Source organism: Pollicipes pollicipes, unplaced genomic scaffold (genome assembly GCF_011947565.3).
Source record: "Pollicipes pollicipes isolate AB1234 unplaced genomic scaffold, Ppol_2.1 Scaffold_5724;HRSCAF=6776_pilon_pilon_pilon, whole genome shotgun sequence".
NCBI lineage: Eukaryota > Metazoa > Arthropoda > Thecostraca > Pollicipedomorpha > Pollicipedidae > Pollicipes > Pollicipes pollicipes.
The window spans coordinates 16,034,751-16,056,054 of record NW_023596746.1 but is presented as its reverse complement, the minus strand read 5'-3'; the positions used below and the strand labels follow the sequence as shown (position 1 = coordinate 16,056,054).

Here is a 21,304-nt window from a genome sequence, read left to right as displayed (position 1 = left end):
GAGGACGAGGGAAAGGTCAGTAGAGGCTGGCGCCGGAGCGGAGGACGAGGGAAGGGTCAGTAGAGGCCAGCGCCGGAGCGGAGGACGAGGGAAGGGTCAGTAGAGGCTGGCGTCGGAGCGGAGGACGAGGGAAGGGTCAGTAGAGGTCAGCGCCGGAGCGGAGGACGAGGGAAGGGTCAGTAGAGGCCAGCGCCGGTGCGGAGGACGAGGGAAGGGTCAGTAGAGGCCAGCGCCGGAGCGGAGGACGAGGGAAGGGTCAGTAGAGGCCAGCGCCGGCGCGGAGGACGAGGGGAAGGTCAGTGCCAGCCTTGGGGGCGCGCAGGCCGTCTTGCGGCGGGGCGTGTCGCTAAGGTGGCCGTTGCGTCTGGTTACTAGCGGTCGCTCCAGACCGTCGCTGGTGTCGGGAAGTGGTGTGGAGTGGTGGATGTGCGCCCCAGCAGGTTACTACGCAAACCCAAATCAAAACAATAAGTAATGGATAAATGGACCCTTCTACGCGCCGTCATATTTACTTTTCAAGCCGTGCAGAGTTTTTGGCGACGGACTTTTACATTAGCGTCGCGGTGTGACCCGCAATTGTTGCGTCCCAAAACAACCCGCTCTGGTGCCCTGACACAAGTTCGGCTTTGTGACAGTTTAACCAGGTGCCACTAGAACGAATTGGTGAAGATCTCTTGTCATAATGTGCGCCTTACAGTGAACATAGGTCCTTTGCTTCGTCCTTGCTTTCATATGATTGCCTGTGTATTGTTTGCGTGCGTGCGTGCGCGCGTGCCTGTGCGTGTGCGTGTGCATGTGCGTGTGCGTGTGGGTATGTGTGGATGTTTTGTGTCCTTGGGGTAGGCTGATCGGTAGGGTAAGGGATTGTAGCGTGGTAGTGTTCGGGTAAACCTTGAGTACGAAATTAATTTGAAGGAGCCCACGATGTGGGACTTCATGGAAGGGTTCAGTTGTATCTAAACATGGGCTTCTCTTCTTCAGAAATGCAAAGGTTTGCCACATGGCACGCTTCCTCATGCAGCTCTGGCGTGGGTTCATTTACACGTCACTTCGCTGACTTTTTTTAGACCTACCGTCTTCGGTAGCGTGGCGAGAGGGCCGAAATTTGTTCAGACGCTGTCCATGTGGCTATTACGTTCTAGGAAAAAAATGCAATGAACCCACAGCCGCTTTGTCGTAAATCGCCTCGGCTCTATTCTGCTCTACGCTCACTAGCAGCCCCTGGTGGCCGGCCCACGTACCGACGTCTCCGCTGTGCTCCACCAGGAGGAGGGCGAGCTGCCCAACACGCCGAAGCCAAACGGATTGGAGGAGGCGGGCAGGCCGGCGGCGGCGCGCGGCGCCGAGCCGACGGAGGCCGAGCCGACGCGTGAAGAGCCGCTGCCCAGTCGCGCGGACGACGCCGCCTGGGAGCAGATGGACGACAACTTCATCCTGGGCGACGACCAGGAGGAGGAGCCGGACAAGCGTTCTACCGAGGCGGCCGAATAGGCGGCCCCGGCGCCGCCGAGGGCAGAGGGCATGTTGGGCGCCGACGGGCAGTGGGCTCAGAGCAGGCTGGAACCGGGAATAGGATGGGTGAGCTGCTGATCGCGGTGTGCGAGGACGAAGGGTACTGTTGGGTGTGGGTGCTGGCCGTGTAACTGGTTTTGGTGACGATGCGGGCGACCGGCGGGTGCGAAGTGTTGCATGGCGGTCGGGGCGCGCTGGTGACGCGTGAGGGGGCTGCGTGAGCTCCGGCAGCGATGCGCGCGAGATGAGGGCATTGCAAGTGCGCGGTGTTGGACGGCGAGTAAGTCCGGGAAGATCGCTCGGCAGTACGGCCTGTCGTTGGAGCCGTGGGAGCCGGCGAGTGGTCGTCAGATGGTCGTCAGACGTTCGGCGGAGCTGTCGGTGGGGTGCCGAAGAGGAGCCGGATGGGTGTGTGGATGGTGCTGTAGCTCCGGACAGCTCGGGGGAGGAGGGAGGGCGGGGGGACGAGGGTCGACTGCGGACGCGCAGTGCTGACATTGAATCCCAGCTGTTGTGTCGCTACACTCGAAAGTGTTCGAGACGGGGAGGGCTTGACGGACATCCGTGGTGGGCGGGGGTTGCACCCCTGGCGGGAGGAACGTCAGGAGGTGTGGTTATCGGTATATTTTTGGGTGCGCTGTCCTCATATGTGGAGGGGGCATAGGACCGCTGAATTGTGTGCTTCGCATAAGCATTCGTGAAACAAGGACGTTTTTGTTCCCCTTGGGCTCTGTTTTTAGTTTAAGGGACTCGGCATTTTCTGTAAATAAATGAGGAAAGTACTTTGGTGTGTTGCTAAGTGACTGAGGCGCGGTGAATACGGGGCGAGTTTGTTCCTTGCTCAGCTGTTTGCCACATAATGCGAACGCTGCGTGGACCTGGTAGTTTGGAACATTGTTAATTGTCACAAAAGCTAAGCTGCCGGGTCCTATAACGCCAGCATACAACCAGCGCTGCTTGGCGTGAGCTCTGATCCCAGAAATCCATGCGTTCAAAAGGCTTTGATTAAACCATTTAGCACAAGTCTTGCAAGGGCACGCGCTCTACAACACGAGCATACAGGAAGGTCTAGTATCGACGCCTTGAGTGATGCGGCCCATGTCCCGTCCTTGACAACATTGTCCTGCCGTCCCACCAGATGTGCTTGCTCATTGGCTCATTTTGTTTTAGTCATTCTGGTATGCGTGGAAACTGTCCAAATATGTGGGAATATTTCCTTCCTTTCGTGCCCGAGATACAGGATAGCGCCACGAATCTCTCGCTCATCGGTGTTTTTGCTTATATCCTTTTGGTGTGACTGACTTCCTGGCCCCGAGAAGTATACGGTTCACCCGAATATGCAGGAGGAATGCCGGCGGGCGTAGGAAACATGGCTGCCAGCCTGAGCATAGGTCCAGTCTCGAGGCTGAAAACACCGCGTGGTTCTTGGAACTGGTCTCGTGAGTTTGATATACAGGCTGCATGCACTGTGTCATGCATGTATCTACACTTGGCATGCATTTTGCAAACGGCGTTCACTGGAACGGACCCACATGGTTCCGTCGACAACCTCATTTGGGATGAATGACATGCGTATTTGTTACAGTCACCACCCTTCTTGAATGTGGGTTTTCCTAGAAACTATGTCGTCATACGCTGTTTTATTTCAAGCATGCGGTCAGCGGTTCGCGTTGGCTAGAACATATCTAGCTGGTCGCGTCAGGACCGTCTCAGTTTCGCCGCCGCTCTGGTCATGGACCGAACGTGATCCGTAACGGCCACTTGCGTCGACGCCGGCGTCAGTGTCCCGACATGGTGCTTAAGCTTTGTGACATAGCTTATAGACAGCCATAGCATAGACAGCATAGACAGCCATAACATGACATAGCTATATAGACAGCAAGCTTATAGGACAGTCGAACCTCTGCAATGCGGCGGCACGGTTTTTGGGATTACATTTTGATAAGCGTTTGACCTACAAGGAGCATCTTATCATTCTGCGTGATAAGTGTTTTAAGACACTGAACACATTGAAATGCGTGGCACGCATATCCTACGGAGCAGATCGGAAAACACTTCTATTGTTATACCGTTCACTGATACTCTCCAAGCTGGACTATGCGTGTTTTGTTTATGATGGCGTCTCGGAGTCCGTAATGCGCACATTGAATGCGGTCCATCATGCTGCGTTGAGAATCATTGGTGCATTTCGTACGTCTCCGACAGCCAGCTTGCTTGTGGAAGCCAACGAACCTTTGCTGACTACCCGAAGGCAGTTGTTGGGGATGCGGTACGCTTGTAAGCTCGCGCAATTCCCGAACCACCCAACACATGACGCTGTGTTCTCACGCCACACATCTAGTGTTTTTCAGTGCGAACAAGCTACACGTTTGGCGCCGTTCTGTGTGCGCGTTCGTAATGATCTTCATGAGAGTGGCTTAAGTTTTCGGGGTGTGGCACGCCCACGTAGCCTGCTGACCGCTCCGTGGGTGATGGTACCGGCAACTGTCGACGTCCCATTGTCGGAGGTTCGGAAGCAAAATATGATTCCGTATGTTGCCAGATCAACAGCTCTGAAGCAAATCGAAGCATATCGGAGGTTCACAATTACGTATACAGACGGCTCCAAAACGGATATGGGTGTTGGTTCCGCCATTGTGTCTGGCCCCGATACCCGATCATTCACACTGCCAGCCCATGATTCCGATCATACTGCAGAGCTTATGGCTATCATTAAGGTGCCTTGCTTTATGGAGGTGGGTGAAGACAGTCTGCAAGTGACTTTGTTGGACTCCCCAAGTACCCTTTCAGCATTAAAGCGCTTTAATCCGATAAATCCCTTTATACAGGATATTTTACTGCGTCCCGACTCTCTGTACCGGGCTGGCAAGACCATAGTACTTTGCTGGATTCCGAGCCACGTTGGCATTGCGGCAAATGAGCTGGCTGCCGCTGCCGCAGTGTGCTACTCTTCGTCCCTGCCGCAGAGCGTTTTCGGTACCCGCTACAGACCTATACTTGGCCATCCCTGCCTTTTTGCGTGGGCAACGGCCGAGCACATGGGATGCGATGGGCACCAGTAAACTGAAAAACATTACGCCGATGGTTCGGGAATGGCAGTCATCCTTTCGAAAGTCTAGACGGGAGGAAGTTATCCTGTGCCGCTTGCGGATTGACCATGTGCATGCTACACTTCGATTCTATGCCTACTATGTTGCGACGAACTACCACGGTGTCGCCACTGTAGCACCACGCTCACAGTGAAACATGTGCTTGTATGCTGTCCCATACTACGCTTCGAGCGTCTGAGGTACTTTGGCCCGGCAGCGCCGTCCCTGACGCTCTATGTTAAGTTCTGCTCTTTATATACACCTGCCTGAATAGTTCACACCGCGTGTAGGAAGTTTGTAGGGTGCCGAAAACTTCCTACCAATATGTTATTGTGGGTTCACGTATCCGGGTATCGTTGGTGACGCGTTCCCGTCACAACTCAGCGGTTTTCATTTATGACTAATATATATTCTTAGCCATTTACCGTCGTAGGTAGTCATTTAGCTGTTACGGGCGCAAAATGACCACAGGAGTCGGCGCGCCCTTAAACTCCAATCAACAACAACGATCCTTAACGGCATGACCAAGTTCGACTACACCCGCTCATCCGGCTCTTCAGAGCATCACTTACGCTCCGCCCAACGGCCGGCCAGGATCTTATTGACTTCTGGCCTTTACGAATGACAGTAACGTCCGCCAATGGCAGCTGCCACATTGTTAACATTGTCGCACGTAGGCCACGCGCGTCATAGTGAGCTCTGGGCATACCTCTAGCCTGTTTGGGATATTTTATGGGGATTATCACGAGAGTTGAGGGTTGGTGGTCAGTGAAGGCTGCGGCTGTCCACGACAGCGTTGCGGCTGCGCTGGCCGCTGCATCGGTTTGCTGTCCGCGGTGTCGTGTGTCCAGGTGAAGGCTGCCGCTGTCCGCCGTAGCGATGCGGCTGCACTGGCCGCTGCATCGGTTCACTGTCTGCGGTGTCGTGTGTCCAGGTGAAGACTGCCGCTGTCCACCATAGCGGTGTGGCTGCACTGGCAGCTGCATCGGTTTACTGTCCGCGGTGTCGTGTGTCCAGGTGAAGGCTGCCGCTGTCCGCCGTAGCGATGCGGCTGCACTGGCAGCTGCATCGGTTCACTGTCTGCGGTGTCGTGTGTCCAGGTGAAGGCTGCCGCTGTCCGCCGTAGCGATGCGGCTGCACTGGTCGCTGCATCGGTTCACTGTCTGCGGTGTCGTGTGTCCAGGTGAAGGCTGCCGCTGTCCGCCCGTCCCGCACCGGTTCACTGTCTGCAATGTCGTGTGTCCAGGTGAAGACTGCCGCTGTCCATCGTAGCGATGCGGCTGCACTGGCCGCTGCATCGGTTCACTGTCCGCGGTGTCCAGGTGAAGACTGCCGCTGTCCACCATAGCGATGCGGCTGCACTGGCCGCTGTATCGGTTCACTGTCTGCGGTGTCGTGTGTCCAGGGGAAGACTGCCGCTGTCCGCCGTAGCGACGTGGCTGCACTGGCAGCTGCATCGGTTCACTGTCTGCGGTGTCGTGTGTCCAGGTGAAGACTGCCGCTGTCCACCATAGCGACGTGGCTGCACTGGCAGCTGTATCGGCCCATACTGAACGCTTCGTACTGAACACGCGACAGTGAACTGAGAAATTCATTTCTTTTCAGTGACTTTATCTGCAAGCGGGCTTGTAAGACAATATATTTGTGGCGGTGGTGGTTGAGTGGTTGGGAGCTCGGCCCTGGACCTGTCGGTCCTGGGTTCCGGTCCTTGCCACATCACCTCCGCTCTCACATGGTGCCTAATTAAGCATCCTCGAACTGACCCTGGCAGTCGTTGTGACGTAAAGCCCCAATAACAACACAAGGTCTTGATTGATGGGTGATGGTCTGTATGCTGCAAAGAGCACAAGCCAGCTCATAAGAAAAGATGATCGTTTCAACTGTACACCCTCAAGTGCTGTAAAGAGCACTAAAGAGGGCCTACGGCCGGAATGTCTCCTGATCGCCCTACTGTTATAGGAGCTCTCTTCTTCTCTATATGACGTGCATGCCAACAATCATTAAACATAGTCTCCAAAATGTACGCTACCATCCAGCGGGCCCCTCGAGGGCTCAAAATACATTTATGGGTAATTCGTGCCAAAGCTACACCCAACGGTGGCTTTAAACTGTTAAAACTACCATAAAGAAAATGTGACAGCAAGCAGACCTTACCAGATTTGCAACACGAGCTAATTTTTACCTGTGCACATGATGGATAGGAAAAATCATCGAAAAACTTGCAGTGTCGGCTGCGCTTACAGCGTGAGAACGGCCGCCCGTGACTGCAGCGTGGAAGGGGCTACCTGTGCCTGCGGCGCGAGAAAGGCCGCCTGTGCTTGTAGTATGAGAAAGGCCGCCTGTGGTTGCGGCATGAGAAGGGCCGCATGTACTTTCAGGGTAAGAAAGGCTGCATGTGCTTGCAGTGTGAGAAGGGCCGCCTGTGCTTGCAGTGTGAGAAGGGCCGCCCGTGCTTGCAGTATGAGAAGGGCCGCCTGTGCTTGCAGTGTGAGAAGGGCCGCCTGTGCTTGCAGTGTGAGAAGGGCCGCCTGTGCTTGCAGTGTGAGAAGGACCGCCTGTGCTTGCAGTGTGAGAAGGACCGCCTGTGCTTGCAGTGTGAGAAGGACCGCCTGTGCTTGCAGTGTGAGAAGGACCGCCTGTGCTTGCAGTGTGAGAAGGGCCGCCTGTGCTTGCGGGGTAAGAAAGGCTGCATGTGCTTGCAGTGTGAGAAGGGCCGCATGTACTTCCAGGGTAAGAAAGGCTGCATGTGCTTGCAGTGTGAGAAGGGCCGCCTGTGCTTGCAGTATGAGAAGGGCCGCCTGTGCTTGCAGTGTGAGAAGGACCGCCTGTGCTTGTAGCATGAGAAGGGCCACCTACGCTTGCAGGGTAAGAGGGACCGTATGTGTTTGCAGCGTAGGAAAGGCCGCCTGTACTTGCAGCATGAGATGGGCCGCCTGTGCACACAGCGTGAGCAATGGGGCTGGCACATTCGCGCACTGGTAGTCGTTTCACGCTAGCGGTGCTTCTGGCGATTCTCCTGTCCACAGTCTTGCGCTGGCACTGAACGCCAGCCTGGGACTCCCGAAGTGTTGCCCAGTACCGGCCGCGGAATGTTGATACGTTGCCGGCGTGTGGTAAAACCGGACGGTGCAAAAGCCGTCCAGCCGAGTGTCGGCTCAGCAGCGACCACTGAGAGACACGACCACAGCTTCCGTGTTGCTTGCCAAGTGTTGCTGTGGCCAAAGCGGCCCCCGAAGACAGTTCGGTCCATGCTCCTTGCCACTTGTTTCGTCAAGCAGTGACTCGTATTTGCCAGCAGGATGGATGTTTGCGAGCGAGCATGCCACGGCGAGGCTCAACCGATGAACAATGATGGAAGTCGGCAGACTTGTGCTGGACTGACCGGGCGCGGGAGTCGAATCGATTGTGATCGATTTCACACGTGAAATCAACCGTGATGCGTATCAAAGGCAGCTGATGGGAAGTCAGTCGGATCGTTTCGACTTGGACAATCACAGTTTGATGATTGTAATTGTGGCTCTTAATGCCAATCGATTCTTACGTAAGTTGTTAAGTTGGCTACTGTTATTTGTTTCCATAAAGCCATGTTTCCGAAATATCAACGCATTTATATCTCCATTCTCCTTGTTTTCTACGAGGAATAAGGCTTTACTACTCTGTTGCCAATTGACTCTTACTGAGGTTCCAACATGAAATCTTTTTGCTTGGTTTTCGCTTTTGCATCTCATAAGGTGCATGCAAGAGGTGCATCTAAAACAAACCAAGCATAAAAACAGCGATGGTGATGCCCTAGTACGTCGAGGGCAAAAGAAATAGCCAAATCATTAATGCAAAATGTATCTTTACTATAGCCGACCAAACTTGGAAGAGTCTTAATTGTCACCTGGAGCCAAATCTGTCAGAAACCGTTGCAATATTATGATAAATGCGATAAACCACACGACACAAAGATGAGTGAAATGCAATGCAACATATTACTGCAGTGTCTACAGTTGCTGTGTCTAAAACGATTTATGGTTTTTCATAGAGACGAAATTAAGATTTCTCCGCCTTTACACTTCACCTATGTGAAAGTTTTAACTCCCTTATCCAGAACCACCGACCAAAAATCAAATAATGGATAATATATGTCATGGCCTAGTTCACATTGATGGGGTATATGTCCTCATAACAAATCGTGCTTAGCTGATCGGTTGATTATTTCGGATTTCGGGCACTGAAAAAATTTCGTCATACGACAACCTTGCTTAGTGTTTAGGAACAATTCTGCTTTTAGTGCCGCTCGTGGAGCAAGATCGCGACATGTAATAATTTGTATGTGACGAGATAAGAAGTTGGCCCCGTTATGCCAAGTCAGAAGTCAAATTTTCGCGAAAAGCCCGATTTCATCTACACAGCCTTGCACATAACAGCGGATGTATTGTAGCGACACACAACCTATAAAGGCGTGTTTTTTGTTCAATTATCGGTGCAAGGGTGAATGCTCTAATGTGTTTTGATCGTATCTTAATAATATATGGCTTTGTTGGCCTAACAATGTCGGCCGCCGCGCGCGTCCCGCGGCGCTGTCGGGAGGGGGGGGGGGGGGGGGCAGCCCGCCGCCCGCGCCGGCCGTAGATCGCCGTGGGTTGTTCACCAAAAACTGCCGCTGCTCCGAAACCAGATAAGCTAGTTACACGTTTTTGGTGTCAAAACACACGTGATGCATTTCCCATAGGCTATCAAAAAGATTGGGCGCAATTGCACAAGGTGCCGGAGAGGTGTTCTTAGAAGACCTTGGAGGGGAGGGGTTGCCTCATCCCCCTATCAGAGGGAGGGTTAAAAGTTTGTGCATCTATGAATATCGGGGAGGTAGTTTCGTAAATAGTCCATTTCAGTCAGATGCTCTTGACAACGACATCGGTTGTATCAACTTTCCATAAACTCGGCACGATCGGTGCATCAAAAAACATACGAATCGTGTCGAAGCACAGCGATCAATCCGCAAACGCAAGGACTGTGTCGATGTGCAACTTGCATCACATGTAGTCTTTGTCGCCTAATGTAAACGCCGTGTTCCACCTTCAAGGTGCATCAGAAGAAGACCCCGAATGTGGGGACCGAGTGGAGCAACGCAGCGTCCGTGTTGGCCAACAGAGGTGCGGCGGCCAAGCCGGCTGGGTGCTGTCGCTGCCGCAACGTCCGCTGGCAGCCGGTCACCGTTGAGACAACCTTCCCCCCCCCCCCCTCCTTCCCCTCCGGCGCGCCCCCTGCTCCAGAACGGCAGGCGATTCATCACCACTGCTCGCCCCGGAAGGGAGATGGGGTGCTGGAGTGCCCGTCCCACTTGGTGCAGCTGGTCGGCGCTGATCGCCACGTGAATTTCGTTGACTCGATAACCGGAAGACTGGAGTGTTGCATGAGTGTTCTGAAAGAACCAAAAGTTTTGACCTACGCCCTTGACGTCAGTGGATTCGTCTTAACGAGATCCCGCGCATAGGGATAAGTTTTATGTTGTTAGGCCAATAAGTGACCCCATTATGCCAGGTCAACGATCAAATTTTCCCGCAAACTATTTTTTTTCACATTTGCACGCTGCTATGTCTCAGACCATGTCTTATAGCGACACAAGCCTTAACCCGCGCCCCAGAGGTGAAAAATCTTCTAATTTACCGGATATGATCGGCGACAAAAACGAACACTTTTCCAAGCCAGATGGTGACAAAATCGCGAAAATGGACTGAAATTACAACAGTCTAAACCATCCTACGGCAGACCATCCCAGCTAGGTGAAGCTCAAAGCTTGGTATTGGTCCGTACTCGCCAACGCTTGCAGCGTGAGCTTGTATGGAGCATTATTCGAAGCGTTGACGTTTCGCTGTATGAGGAAGTTAAGCTACAAGATATTGCCAAACATAGTAGCTTTAATCAGGGTTGTTTTTAGCAGTTGACAGAAATATGCGACAAATCGTACTACATCAGTGCTGCGGTCATAGATTGTGATGACACGGTGTTTTTCCAATGCATCTCAGATCAGCGCTCTTTACAGATTTTGCAGCCAAGATTCAGTTCACATACTAAACAGCACAATAGACTAAATATATAGGCTTATTACTAGTAGTGAGGATCGTGGCTGGCCACAGCATCCTGCAACGAAAGTGCTCAGTTTTCTATGCGGCGCTCGGGTGGGGGTCGGTTTGACCCCCCCCCCCCCGAAGGGCTTTCGGAACGATTTCCGAACGATGGGGCGTAGCCGCGCCAAATTTTGCATAGCTATAGACAATTAGATAGCAGATCGTTAAGTATAAAAAATTTAGAAATATCTTTTAAGGTCGCTGACCTACGGCAGGTCAAAGTCAGGTTATGGGTTCAGGGAAGTTAATTTCCAGGGAATCGTGCAATCTGATACAACAGCACAGTGTTAGACGAAGCTGTGCATCTCTGAAATGCTTTCGTAGGCAACACAATAATTGAATGAACACTTTCCATTGAACTTGGGTCAATTATGGAACGTCGCGTAGATAACCCATTAAATATCTGTCCTCGAAGCATTGGAATGCGAGATGCGCGAGTCCTCACGGAGTGCTTGAGAGAACAAATGTGTCGTTGAATATGCATGGACATCAGAATCTGACGGTGTAAAGCTCATTAGTTGACCTATATACTCTTTAGTTTGCCGTTCTACGTGTAGTGGCCTTGAAGCCGATCTGATTTATTGCATGCTTTGATGTCCCAGAACTTTGAGAGGAAAAGTGGCACCGTTTCGGTTGAAATTCCACCACGCACGGGCCTTAGCTCATTAGGCCCGTTACATTAGGCCTGTAAGAGGAAAATAATTACCTAGTAGAGCATAGCTTTCAGAGTGTGCGCGCGCGTGCGTGGCTAAAGCAATTTGTAAGCTACCTTATAAGCCAGAAAGTTTGCAAACTCCTTGGGTGGCTAGAGAATTGGCAAACATCTTAGGCAGTTTGGAAACTCTCGAGTTAAATTGCAAAATTTCGAGGGCATTTTCAAAAGAGATTCATATTTCACATGCTTTGTGAGTGGCTGTAAACCCTTGGACATGCAAAGGAGGGTAGAGCATATGGTCAGCTCATAGTTTTCACCTGCGTTAAAGCCCAAACATGTGAATAAATACGGACCAAGGAGGTAGTGAATATTAGGTGCGCTGAAAACATGCCTCGGCGCAATGAAGGGTACGGAATTGCTTGCGCTTCGTGCGCAATAACTTCTGAATATGTTAAGTTAAACGCCACTGTCTACCCTCGTGACGAAGTTCTACATACGCCACTGCCTACATTGCTCCCTTTCTGTGCGCATGAATTTCTTTTGTTCAAAGGTAAAAATATCCGTGCAATTGAGTGTTTGAAGTGAGACGCTTGAAAAATAAAACCACTGCTGCTGTTAGTTTCGCATCACCCCTTGATTTTGCATTTCTTTCATTTGCTCGACTGTCACCTCAAACTGAAGTCACTGGAGTTCACATTTCCCTGGTCTTTTTAGAGCCGTCAAACGACGATATGCCATTCATGCTTATTTATCATTTGACGAAGCACCGCTATGACACCGACTGGTACACATTAGCCTCTATATGACACATTCGCACCGGCCCACACATCTGTTCTGGCGCACACATTTCACGAACCCTTCATCCGCGCCTCCCGACCCGGTATGCGCGGCTTCTCTCATTCCTTCCTCATCTGGAACCTGATTGCTTCGTAAAAGGTTTCCACGGCACGGAACTACTTGGGGCAGGCTCCAGCCTCCCACCAATCATTCATATTTTTCCCGAGTGCACAGCAGTCGTCGACGACCTGGAACAATTAATATTGGTAAGTCATCCTAGTAAAACATCCTTGTGACTTATGCCGCCGGTGCCGGGTTGCGGGTGGCGTTGGCCGTGGGGAAGGTGGCGGGAGGATGAAGAAGCATGACCGTGTTTGTGTCTAAGGATTTTACCAAACATGACAATAAGTGTCAAGAAAGAGAAAAGGATATTGTGCAGTGCGCACCGCGTGGCAAACAATTTATATCAGGCTGCTGCCACGCACAATCAGTGGTAGCCTTCACCCGCCTCAAGGACCGCGCCAGTCAGGCTGCAGTTTTCTGTCCTAGAGCGGTCCACATGAGGTGCCCCGATGCGGAAGTTTTGGCCCAATTCTATTTCAACCATGCCACTTTTTGAGCATTTCAGCATCTTGTAGGCCTGCGCAGCTTGATGCGTCCTGGCACGCCTGCGCTCCTGTAAAGCCGGTGAAGCAGGCGGCATCATCTGACAACTGGCGCAACAGGCACCCGAGGCGGGTAGCGGTGCAATGCAGTCTGGGCAGAAGAAGCCGGCCGAGCTGGTCGATGGGTCGGAGGTCCTCCACAGATCTTCTTCAGTATCAGTATCAGTTATTAAAAACCGTCCACACGGTGGCTTTTACGGATTCAGGTCAAGGCCATTTTCAAGTTAAATACAGGTGCAACATAACTATGCACTTTGTTGTTGTTGTTTATTGGTGTTTCCGGACGCGTCGATTGCAATGGTCATTTTGCGCCCATAACGATGTTTTTACTTAACTAGTATAATGTAAAAATGACTTGAGAGTCAACATCTTTTAAGAACGAAAAAAGCTGTCTGGAATCAAGAAAGGAGGGGCTGTCACCGAGCACATCACGAATCGTCAGCGACGAAGCCTGCGGACCAAAGTGGCGTCGTCGTTCTTCGATGAGGCGCGGACATGATACAATGACATGGTGGACAGTGAAAACGGCATCACACCAATGGCATAGGTGTTTGTCGGCTCCATGCTACAGATAACCATGGATGGCATACGTGTGCCCAATGCGCAACCTGCATAAAACTAGTTCTTCTCGCCGCACAATGCGAGAACATGACGACCACATGCCCAACTCGGTTTTTATCGCCCTGAGCTTATTGCCGCCCACCTAGTCCCAACAGCGATGCAATTTGCTTTTGAGAAAGGTCTTGACTGCCGGGTAGAAATATTTGGCAGGCATCGGCAAAAACCGGGTACGTGGCGCGACTGCTGCCGCTTAACAGCGGTATCATCCAACTCATTGCCCGCAATACCGACGTGACTGGGGATCCAGCATAGGGCAACTCTCTGGATGCGTATTGAAACGTCCAGGATTAATAAAGTCCAGTGGTCAAAAAAGTCCAGAATCGCAGGCAACATAACCTTTATTTTCAAGAAGCACCCAATTCCAGAGAGTATCAGAAAGGGCGCCAACCCTTTATTCTGAAAAAGCCATTAATTCCAGGGGCATAACTATGTTGACCTTTCCGCCCTGACAAAATTCTGGATCGGACCCATGGACAAGGAGGCACAAAAACCGTGCTTGCGGGGAGACATCATCTTGATTGTCAAAAGGTACTAAATCAAAGTGGGCCATTTGCAAAGCCCAAAAACATAATTTAAAATGGCACCAAAATCTAGCAGCATTACAATCGGTGTGCCATTCACTTTGGAAAAATTCTGAACCGCACCATTCAGGGAAGGGACACCCTTGTCATGAGAACAGGCACCAACAGCCTCCGCTGTCATTGGGGCTTTACGACGCGTCATGACAATGCCCGTGCCTCTCAATTAACGAAATCGTGCATCGGCCCATTCGGCCAAGCGACACCTTTCTTTCGGACCACAAATGTATTTATTTTCTTGAGACACCAAATGCAAGTGGGCGATTGACAGAACATTTGAAGGTAGTCCAAAACTTCTCTTTCAAGGGGCACCGAAATACAAGGGCACCATAATTGCCCTGGCTTACACTGTTGAAATCCTAGTTCGGCTCCTTCGGTGAAAAGGCAGCAAGAGCCTTGATTACGGGGCATCAAATTTTTAGGAGCCCCCAATTTAAATTGGAACACCACATTCGGCCCAAACATTCATTTTAAGGCGATGTTAGATTCAAGGGGCGTTTAAAATGACCCCTAAAGCTTTATTTTTGCGCGGAGCCGAATTAAGCACGACTCCCCCACCTTCCCCTCAGGCCCCAGGGGTCCCATGGGTTTCGAAAGTCCTTTTTGTTTTTGTTTTTGGAAAGAAAGTTTTGGAAAGTTCCCTTGGAGCCGAAGACCAAGAACACGATTAAAGGGTCCGAAGGGCAGGCCAGAGATCGTATGGAGGGATTACAGCCCGAAGACCGGACCCTAAAATGTAAGAGTAGCTCTAGCACTGATCGGAGACCCGTGCGACTGTGTCTCTATTTGAAGCAATTGACTGAGAGCAGCCATATCGAATAGTCCGTTCCGTGCTATTCGGGGGCGTAGCGGTTATTTCCCGAGCAGAGACAAGGCCAAGATCTCTATATGCCAATTAGAAGGCATCTTACATTCGTCGGGACACCTGAAACAATGAAGGACCCACATTGCTGGTCAGTGACCACAGTCCCTAGCAAGAGACCATGTGTCAGCAATGGGCCCCAACCAGCAGCAAATTTGCTGAATAGGGACGATGATGGGCCCCTGTATGTCTAAGGGCCTATCGTGCTGGCCTAGACCCTCCTGATAATGAAAGGACTCATGAAAAATGGCAAAAGGGGATTTTCATGTACAATGAGACAGTGGAAAGGTCTGCGCCAGCCAGGGACACCAGAACAGGGTGAGGGGACCTCTGCACGATTTCAACCAGGGACCGATAAGGCGACTTAGTGTCTCGATGCCCATTATTGGACTTCCTGCGCCAGTAGTCTGTTTGCATCAGCGAAGGCCCTTGCGCCGATCCGTTTCTGGATGTCTCAGTTAGAGGGCCAGCCGCATCGAGGAGGGGACCGGTCGTGATGCATCCCTCTGAGTGTCTCCCTACGGTCCTGTGGGCTATCACGAGACTAAAAGTCGCTGGGAACCCCAGGATGGGACGTAGTGCCCTCCAGCTGCTGACCAGAACGTTTTACCAATGCAATTTAGCTGGCTGACCAGTTAATTCTTCGAACGGGTTCGGCAGTTGCATCATTACGAGCAAGAGAGATTACGCCATTGCACCTTCCCATTGAGTCTTCCCGTAATCCGTCCCGACTACCAATCTAAAGGCTGCACTAGTGAAACATCCAGCAAGGGGACACCTTTTGCACGCATACCCACTGACTTCATAAAGCGTTGGAAAGTACCGATTTCGATGCGTGATGATTTCCACCCGTCTGTTGACCGCTGCCAGGTGTTGCTGCCAGGTTCCGTATGCTACAATGGTGTAACCACAACATTTTCGTTCTGGTGTCTCACAGAGCACCTCACGGGGGAGGGGGGGGGGCGGGCACCAAGGAATCATATACAGCTCAACCACAATACTCCCCTCGGGCGCCGAGCGCTTACGTAAAATGCTGCAATTTTATCATCTATACACAAAACAATGAAACTCGACATTTTGGGTGCATTACTCGTACATGACCACAAACCAAACAAAGAAATGAATCAAACTACTGAGTTATCTCTTTGGAGCAGCATCACAAGTAAATCACTTAGACAAGGAACTAGACACTAATGAATGGCGTGGGTATTGGGTAGTTGGCCTGCAGTGTTGTGATTTGCTGTGCTGATTGTGTTATTCACAGTGTGTGGTGCTAATTATATCTTCTGCATGGCTAAATAATCGTTTGTTGTTGCCAAGTCAAAACAGCAGAGAGTGCTGTTTAGTGAAAAGTTTATTATTGGTTTGCATGCCCGTGTTTGATGCTCTGATTTTAAGTGTTTACGATGCCGAAATGAAATGAAGAGCCAGATATATAGAAGTCAGTCACCAGTCATATACCGTGCAAGTTCTGCGACCTTCGTGTGCCTGTTGTCATAAAGGCATATATATATATATATATATATATATATATATATATATATATATATATATACATATATATATATATATATATATATATATATATACATTCGTCGGGACACCTGAAACCAATATATATATATATATATATACATATATATATATATACATCATTCATAAACGTTATGTGCGATTCGGTCCAAAGCACCGGCCAGAACTAACACAACACCATACCGGAGCGATCGGAAGCAGTAAACTTCACGGTAACTAATTCTCCACACATGTACACTTCAAAAATGCTAGACAACTAGAGAAGTCCTCTTACTTTGTGAGCTCCTTAGACTTCAGGGCTGTATCCACCAAAAATCCTCGCATTCCGGCCATTAAGTTTTAATATTCATATATATGCAGTTAGTATACGGGAACCTAGCTCACTGCGCACAGCCATAGAAAACTAGACGTGCTTTGTATGCAAGTACATGGAACTTGTTCATCTTCGTCGGATCATGGTGGATTCTGTAACTTTAAGGCTAACTATTTCTAAGAAAACATGGTAGCAGACACTGAAATACCATCAAAATCAAGTATGAGCTTGATTCCTAGCTTATACACGGTTAGCCGGGTAGTTGATAAAAAACGCAACGTACAGGTGTAATAATCATCCCAAATTCAGTAAACAATGGAAATAAGATGCACGACGTCGGCGGCGTGTATAATTATGTTCGACAATGACAATAACGGATTCATCGGCGTAATCGCCGTAGCCACAAAGTCAGTCATCAGTTGGAAAGAAGTAAAGCCTGAATACAAATTATTAAGATTTAGGTCCCGTCAATGGTGTAGGTCCTCCTATGATATGGAAAAACCCTTGACCACTCAGGACGGCACCTGAGCAATCGAAACTATCGTGACAGGTCAACAAAGAGGCTCCAATGAACAGCAAAGGGTCCTCATAGCAAGCGAGAAGAACCTCACACCAATATGGTGGAACCCTTGAACGATCGGGAGCACCCCGGCAGGCCAACATATAGGGTCCGGATGGAGTACAGGATCCCCTGAATAAAGGGCGCTAGCCGAAGATCAGTGTACATGAATCAACGCCCCTGTGTGATCAAGAGTGCCCGGGCAGGTTAACAGAGAGAGCTCTGACAAGTGAAGGGTCCTCAGCAAATAAGCTAAAAGAAGGGAAAGAGCCATAGGTCAATGAAGAGGGCGGCAGAACATCGAGTGCCTCGGAGCGTTACCTTATATGGGTCCCCAGCAACAGCACGGGGCCCTCCAAGCAAGTGGAAAGAACCCCGTACCAATATGAAGGGACCCTGAGCAACCGAGTGTACCCTGGCATTTGGGGCCCAGACAGTAGCGGCGGGGCGGGAGTGCCCGCTTGCCGCGCGGGCGCAGTGGTTCCTGCCGAGCCCACGCCGCCCGTCATGTCTCCGGCAGCGCCGCCGCGCGGCACATCCGCGCCCAGTCCGCCGGGAAGCCGCGGGGCGTGGCTGCACCCAGTCTGGACACGGCCGCCAGGAGTCTAGGTAATTTATATTAACCATGCTTGATTGTACGCATCACGTGATCATCAGTGGAATGCCAGGTCGACTGTGCCATCTGTTGACAAAAGAGGGAAATAGCGGCAGGACTCAAAGATGCTTCCGTAGTATTATCTAGCGACAGGAATCCAAACTAGCCTGGTTGCCAAGGATACTGGATATTTTGAACACCGGACTTTATGACTCTGGACTTTGCGACTCTGGATTTTGCGTCTTTGTACCTTATGAACGCTCCCAATGGGCACGAAATTGGACGTTTTCTGGACGTTATGAACACCGTATGCTGCGGCCCTGGACGATATGAACACTGGACACTGCGATCCTGGACTTTTTGTTGGCTCCCAACTCAACTCTCTTTCCAACCCGATTCAACTGCGTCAGGCGTGATAAAATGTCCTGCATAAGGGAACATGATAAATAAAAAGACTTCAGTGTAGGGAGACTGCTCAGTGGATCTGCAAAAATGGCGTGCGAAGATTCTTCACCAACTTCTATGAAACATACGGCCTTGGTAATCGCGATTAATTCCGCTGTGAAAACTGACGCGTGGGCCGGTAACGAGAACGATCGAGTGACGGAACCGCTGACGAAAGCACAACCCACGCCATCCGAGGTTTGGGATCCGCCTGTGTACGTCAGAGTGTATCCGTCATAAAACGCCAGAAGCTCAAGTGCCCTGGATCTCATTAGGTATAGCGCGACGTCTTTTTTCCTAATTTCCGTAAGAGAGGTGTCTGTGGAAGGGTGTGGTCACTTGTCAAGAAGGAGAAGCCCGGTGGCTTACTTGCTTTACACCTCGAAGAAGAATTTCTCCCCCTTGCAATAAGGTTCTCACTCGGAAACCAAAAGTTGAGGCATACTGCTGCAGCCCATGACGAAGGGAACTCAGAGCAAACCTAGAAAATGCTGCAGAATATGTCGGATGTGACGGAAACTCCCTCAGCTTTTAGGCATAACGTATGCCGAGCATTTTCCTCCTCGTCGACAATGGTGGCTCGTGTGCCTCCATTAAAAGGCTGACAGAAGGTGATGTTCGGGACGTCCCAGTAACAATACAAATGGTAGTAAAGTGGACGGTATCAAGAGCACGCATACTGGATTAAGACGCGCTATCATACACGAAGCATGCATAATCCAGTTTGGAGAGGACGAGTGAATGATATCAAGGCATAAGCGGCTCTCTGTCTACCCCATATGATGTGCGAGACACACACTTCAGTATGTTAAGAGATTTAAAGCAGCGATCGCGTTACATTTTAAGATGTGCACTATATATAAGGCGGCGGTCAAAGCGTATCCCAGGGTACCTGGCCACAGCCTTAGTTGGAATAGAGCGACCATATAGACGGATGCTCAGGTCATCACGTCGCTGGCGACGACAAAAATACATTGCAACGGTCATGTCACCTGAAAAAACGAAACCCATTCATGTCACTCCATCTTTCCACGCGCCCACAGCCAGCTGGAGATGTCGCTCCATCGCTGGTGTCCTCGCTGCGCTGGTCCAAATAGTAAAATCGCTAACAAGAGCACGTCCGACCGACTGGGGGAGCATATCACAAATGACGTTTATTGTAATTGCGAACAGCGCTACACTTAACACTCCGCCCTGGGGCACGCCGTTTATTTGTTGGTATCTATCAGAGAGGGCGTTGCCGACCCGAACACGGAAATATCGTTTGGCCAAAAACCTTTGGAGAAAAAACCCATATGGCTACGTATACCATATCTGAAAATCTTTCGCCATGGTATTTCCCATACACATGTGCCGGCATAGCACACATCCCTTCCCACAGCCCTCCTGGCCCCGTCGGTTCCCTAGGTCATCCGCTGTGTTCTTCTGTGCATTAAATCATCTCTAGAATTATTGCCACGGCGGAAGGTCACAAGAGGCTCCATGAGGAAATTTTTCCTTAATGTTTCCGAACTTTGAAAACTGTAGTGTTCGTCATGTAGCACCTTCCGTACGTTCGACAAGTACCTAAAGTAGGTCAAAAGCAGTGGAACCCTGTCACCCTGCTCTGACCCTGCCCTGCCGACCTTTTTTCTCGGACTTTACCCTTTTCTTTGCCCTGCGAGTCCACTATCCTCAGTTCCCTGTCTACTACATTATCCGACTGCTTCTCTTTTTCAACCGGCCTGTAGCTTGCTCCTATGCCTCATCTAGTCCTCGTCCCTAGAGCAATCTCTCCTTATCTGCACTGCTTATCCAAACAGCATTGCTCTTTTTGTGTGCTGGGAGTGGTCTGAACTGAAGTGCACACATGTTGTCAATCTGGGGGTTTGGCAAGAAGGTCGACCTCAAATCCTCCTTCTTTCAGCCAAACCGTGCCAAACCAAACCAAACCAAACCAAACCTCCAAAAAGTCTATGAACAGCGGAGATATGCCAAGTGTGTAAAGACTACTGAGTAAAAACAGTGATATCCAGCCTGATCTCCCCTATATCAAGACCGCAGTTGTGTGTTAAGAAGTAACATAGATTTATATCAATACGCGTTTTGTAGTTGGTGCCTTACATATTTTTTCTAACTAGTAAAACATGTTTGCTGACAGCAATATCACCTTAAAATTACGAGCATGTCTTGGTCAGAATAATTGGAGCTTTGAACGATGTTGAAAAACACCGTTAGAGCAAATTTTTCTGTAAGCGGCTAAAGCAATGAACAACAGTCTTCATTTCACGGACTGGAAAAACTCCTCGTCTAATGTTTTGAGAGGTTTGATGTTCGCAGGCAGTAATAGCTGTAACAATTACAAAACAATGACCATGCCCTGAATCTGATACACGACCAGATTGCAGCTGCGGAAGGATTTGTATTGTTCATCCTGAATCGCGTTGGCGGACATCTGAAGCATGTCGAGCTGAAGCCAAAAGTGCATACGTTTAACTGAGAAGCACGCGACATATGATTTGGCGGGCCTTCACCATTGCGATATTTATTGTCAGCTTTCTTCACTTCCGTGGGAGCGTAATTGTTAACAAAAATTATTAGCCAACCTGCGCGAGGTACACCAAGCACTACGTTTGCGCTGTATTTTGCAGGTGTCCGAGCACTTTGCAACGGCATCGAGAGCAGACGCCCCAGCCGACTGGGGACACCATAAACGTCAGCGCGGAGAGTCGTGACGCAAGGGAATAGCTCACTCGGACACTGTCCAGCGTTCCCCGGGCGCTCATCCGTTCTGCGGCAAGGAGACTTGTTGCGCTCGTCATCGCCCTCTGGACAGCTCACCACCTGCAGCGCCTTGCCCACACAGTCTTCGGAGGCCAGCGCCGTAAGCCGGCAATAAATCGCGTCCGGGTTACGACACGGGCGGCTGCAGGAGTCGGGCGCGCTGGCCAGCTCCGCTGCCGCCGGCCGGACACTGAGCGGCGGTTCGCCAGCCTGGCCGTCGAAGCG

General features: G+C 50.6%; 1 protein-coding gene across 1 annotated transcript; it reads left to right on the top strand.

The window, feature by feature from the left end:
- The first annotated feature begins 5,875 nt into the window (after window positions 1-5,875).
- Window positions 5,876-7,438, top strand: LOC119102723 (usherin-like). The gene is made up of 2 exons (XM_037226180.1): window positions 5,876-5,923; window positions 7,034-7,438. The coding sequence occupies exons 1-2, from the start codon at window positions 5,876-5,878 to the stop codon at window positions 7,436-7,438; spliced, it is 453 nt and encodes a 150-aa protein (XP_037082075.1).
- Window positions 7,439-21,304: the final 13,866 nt, after the last annotated feature.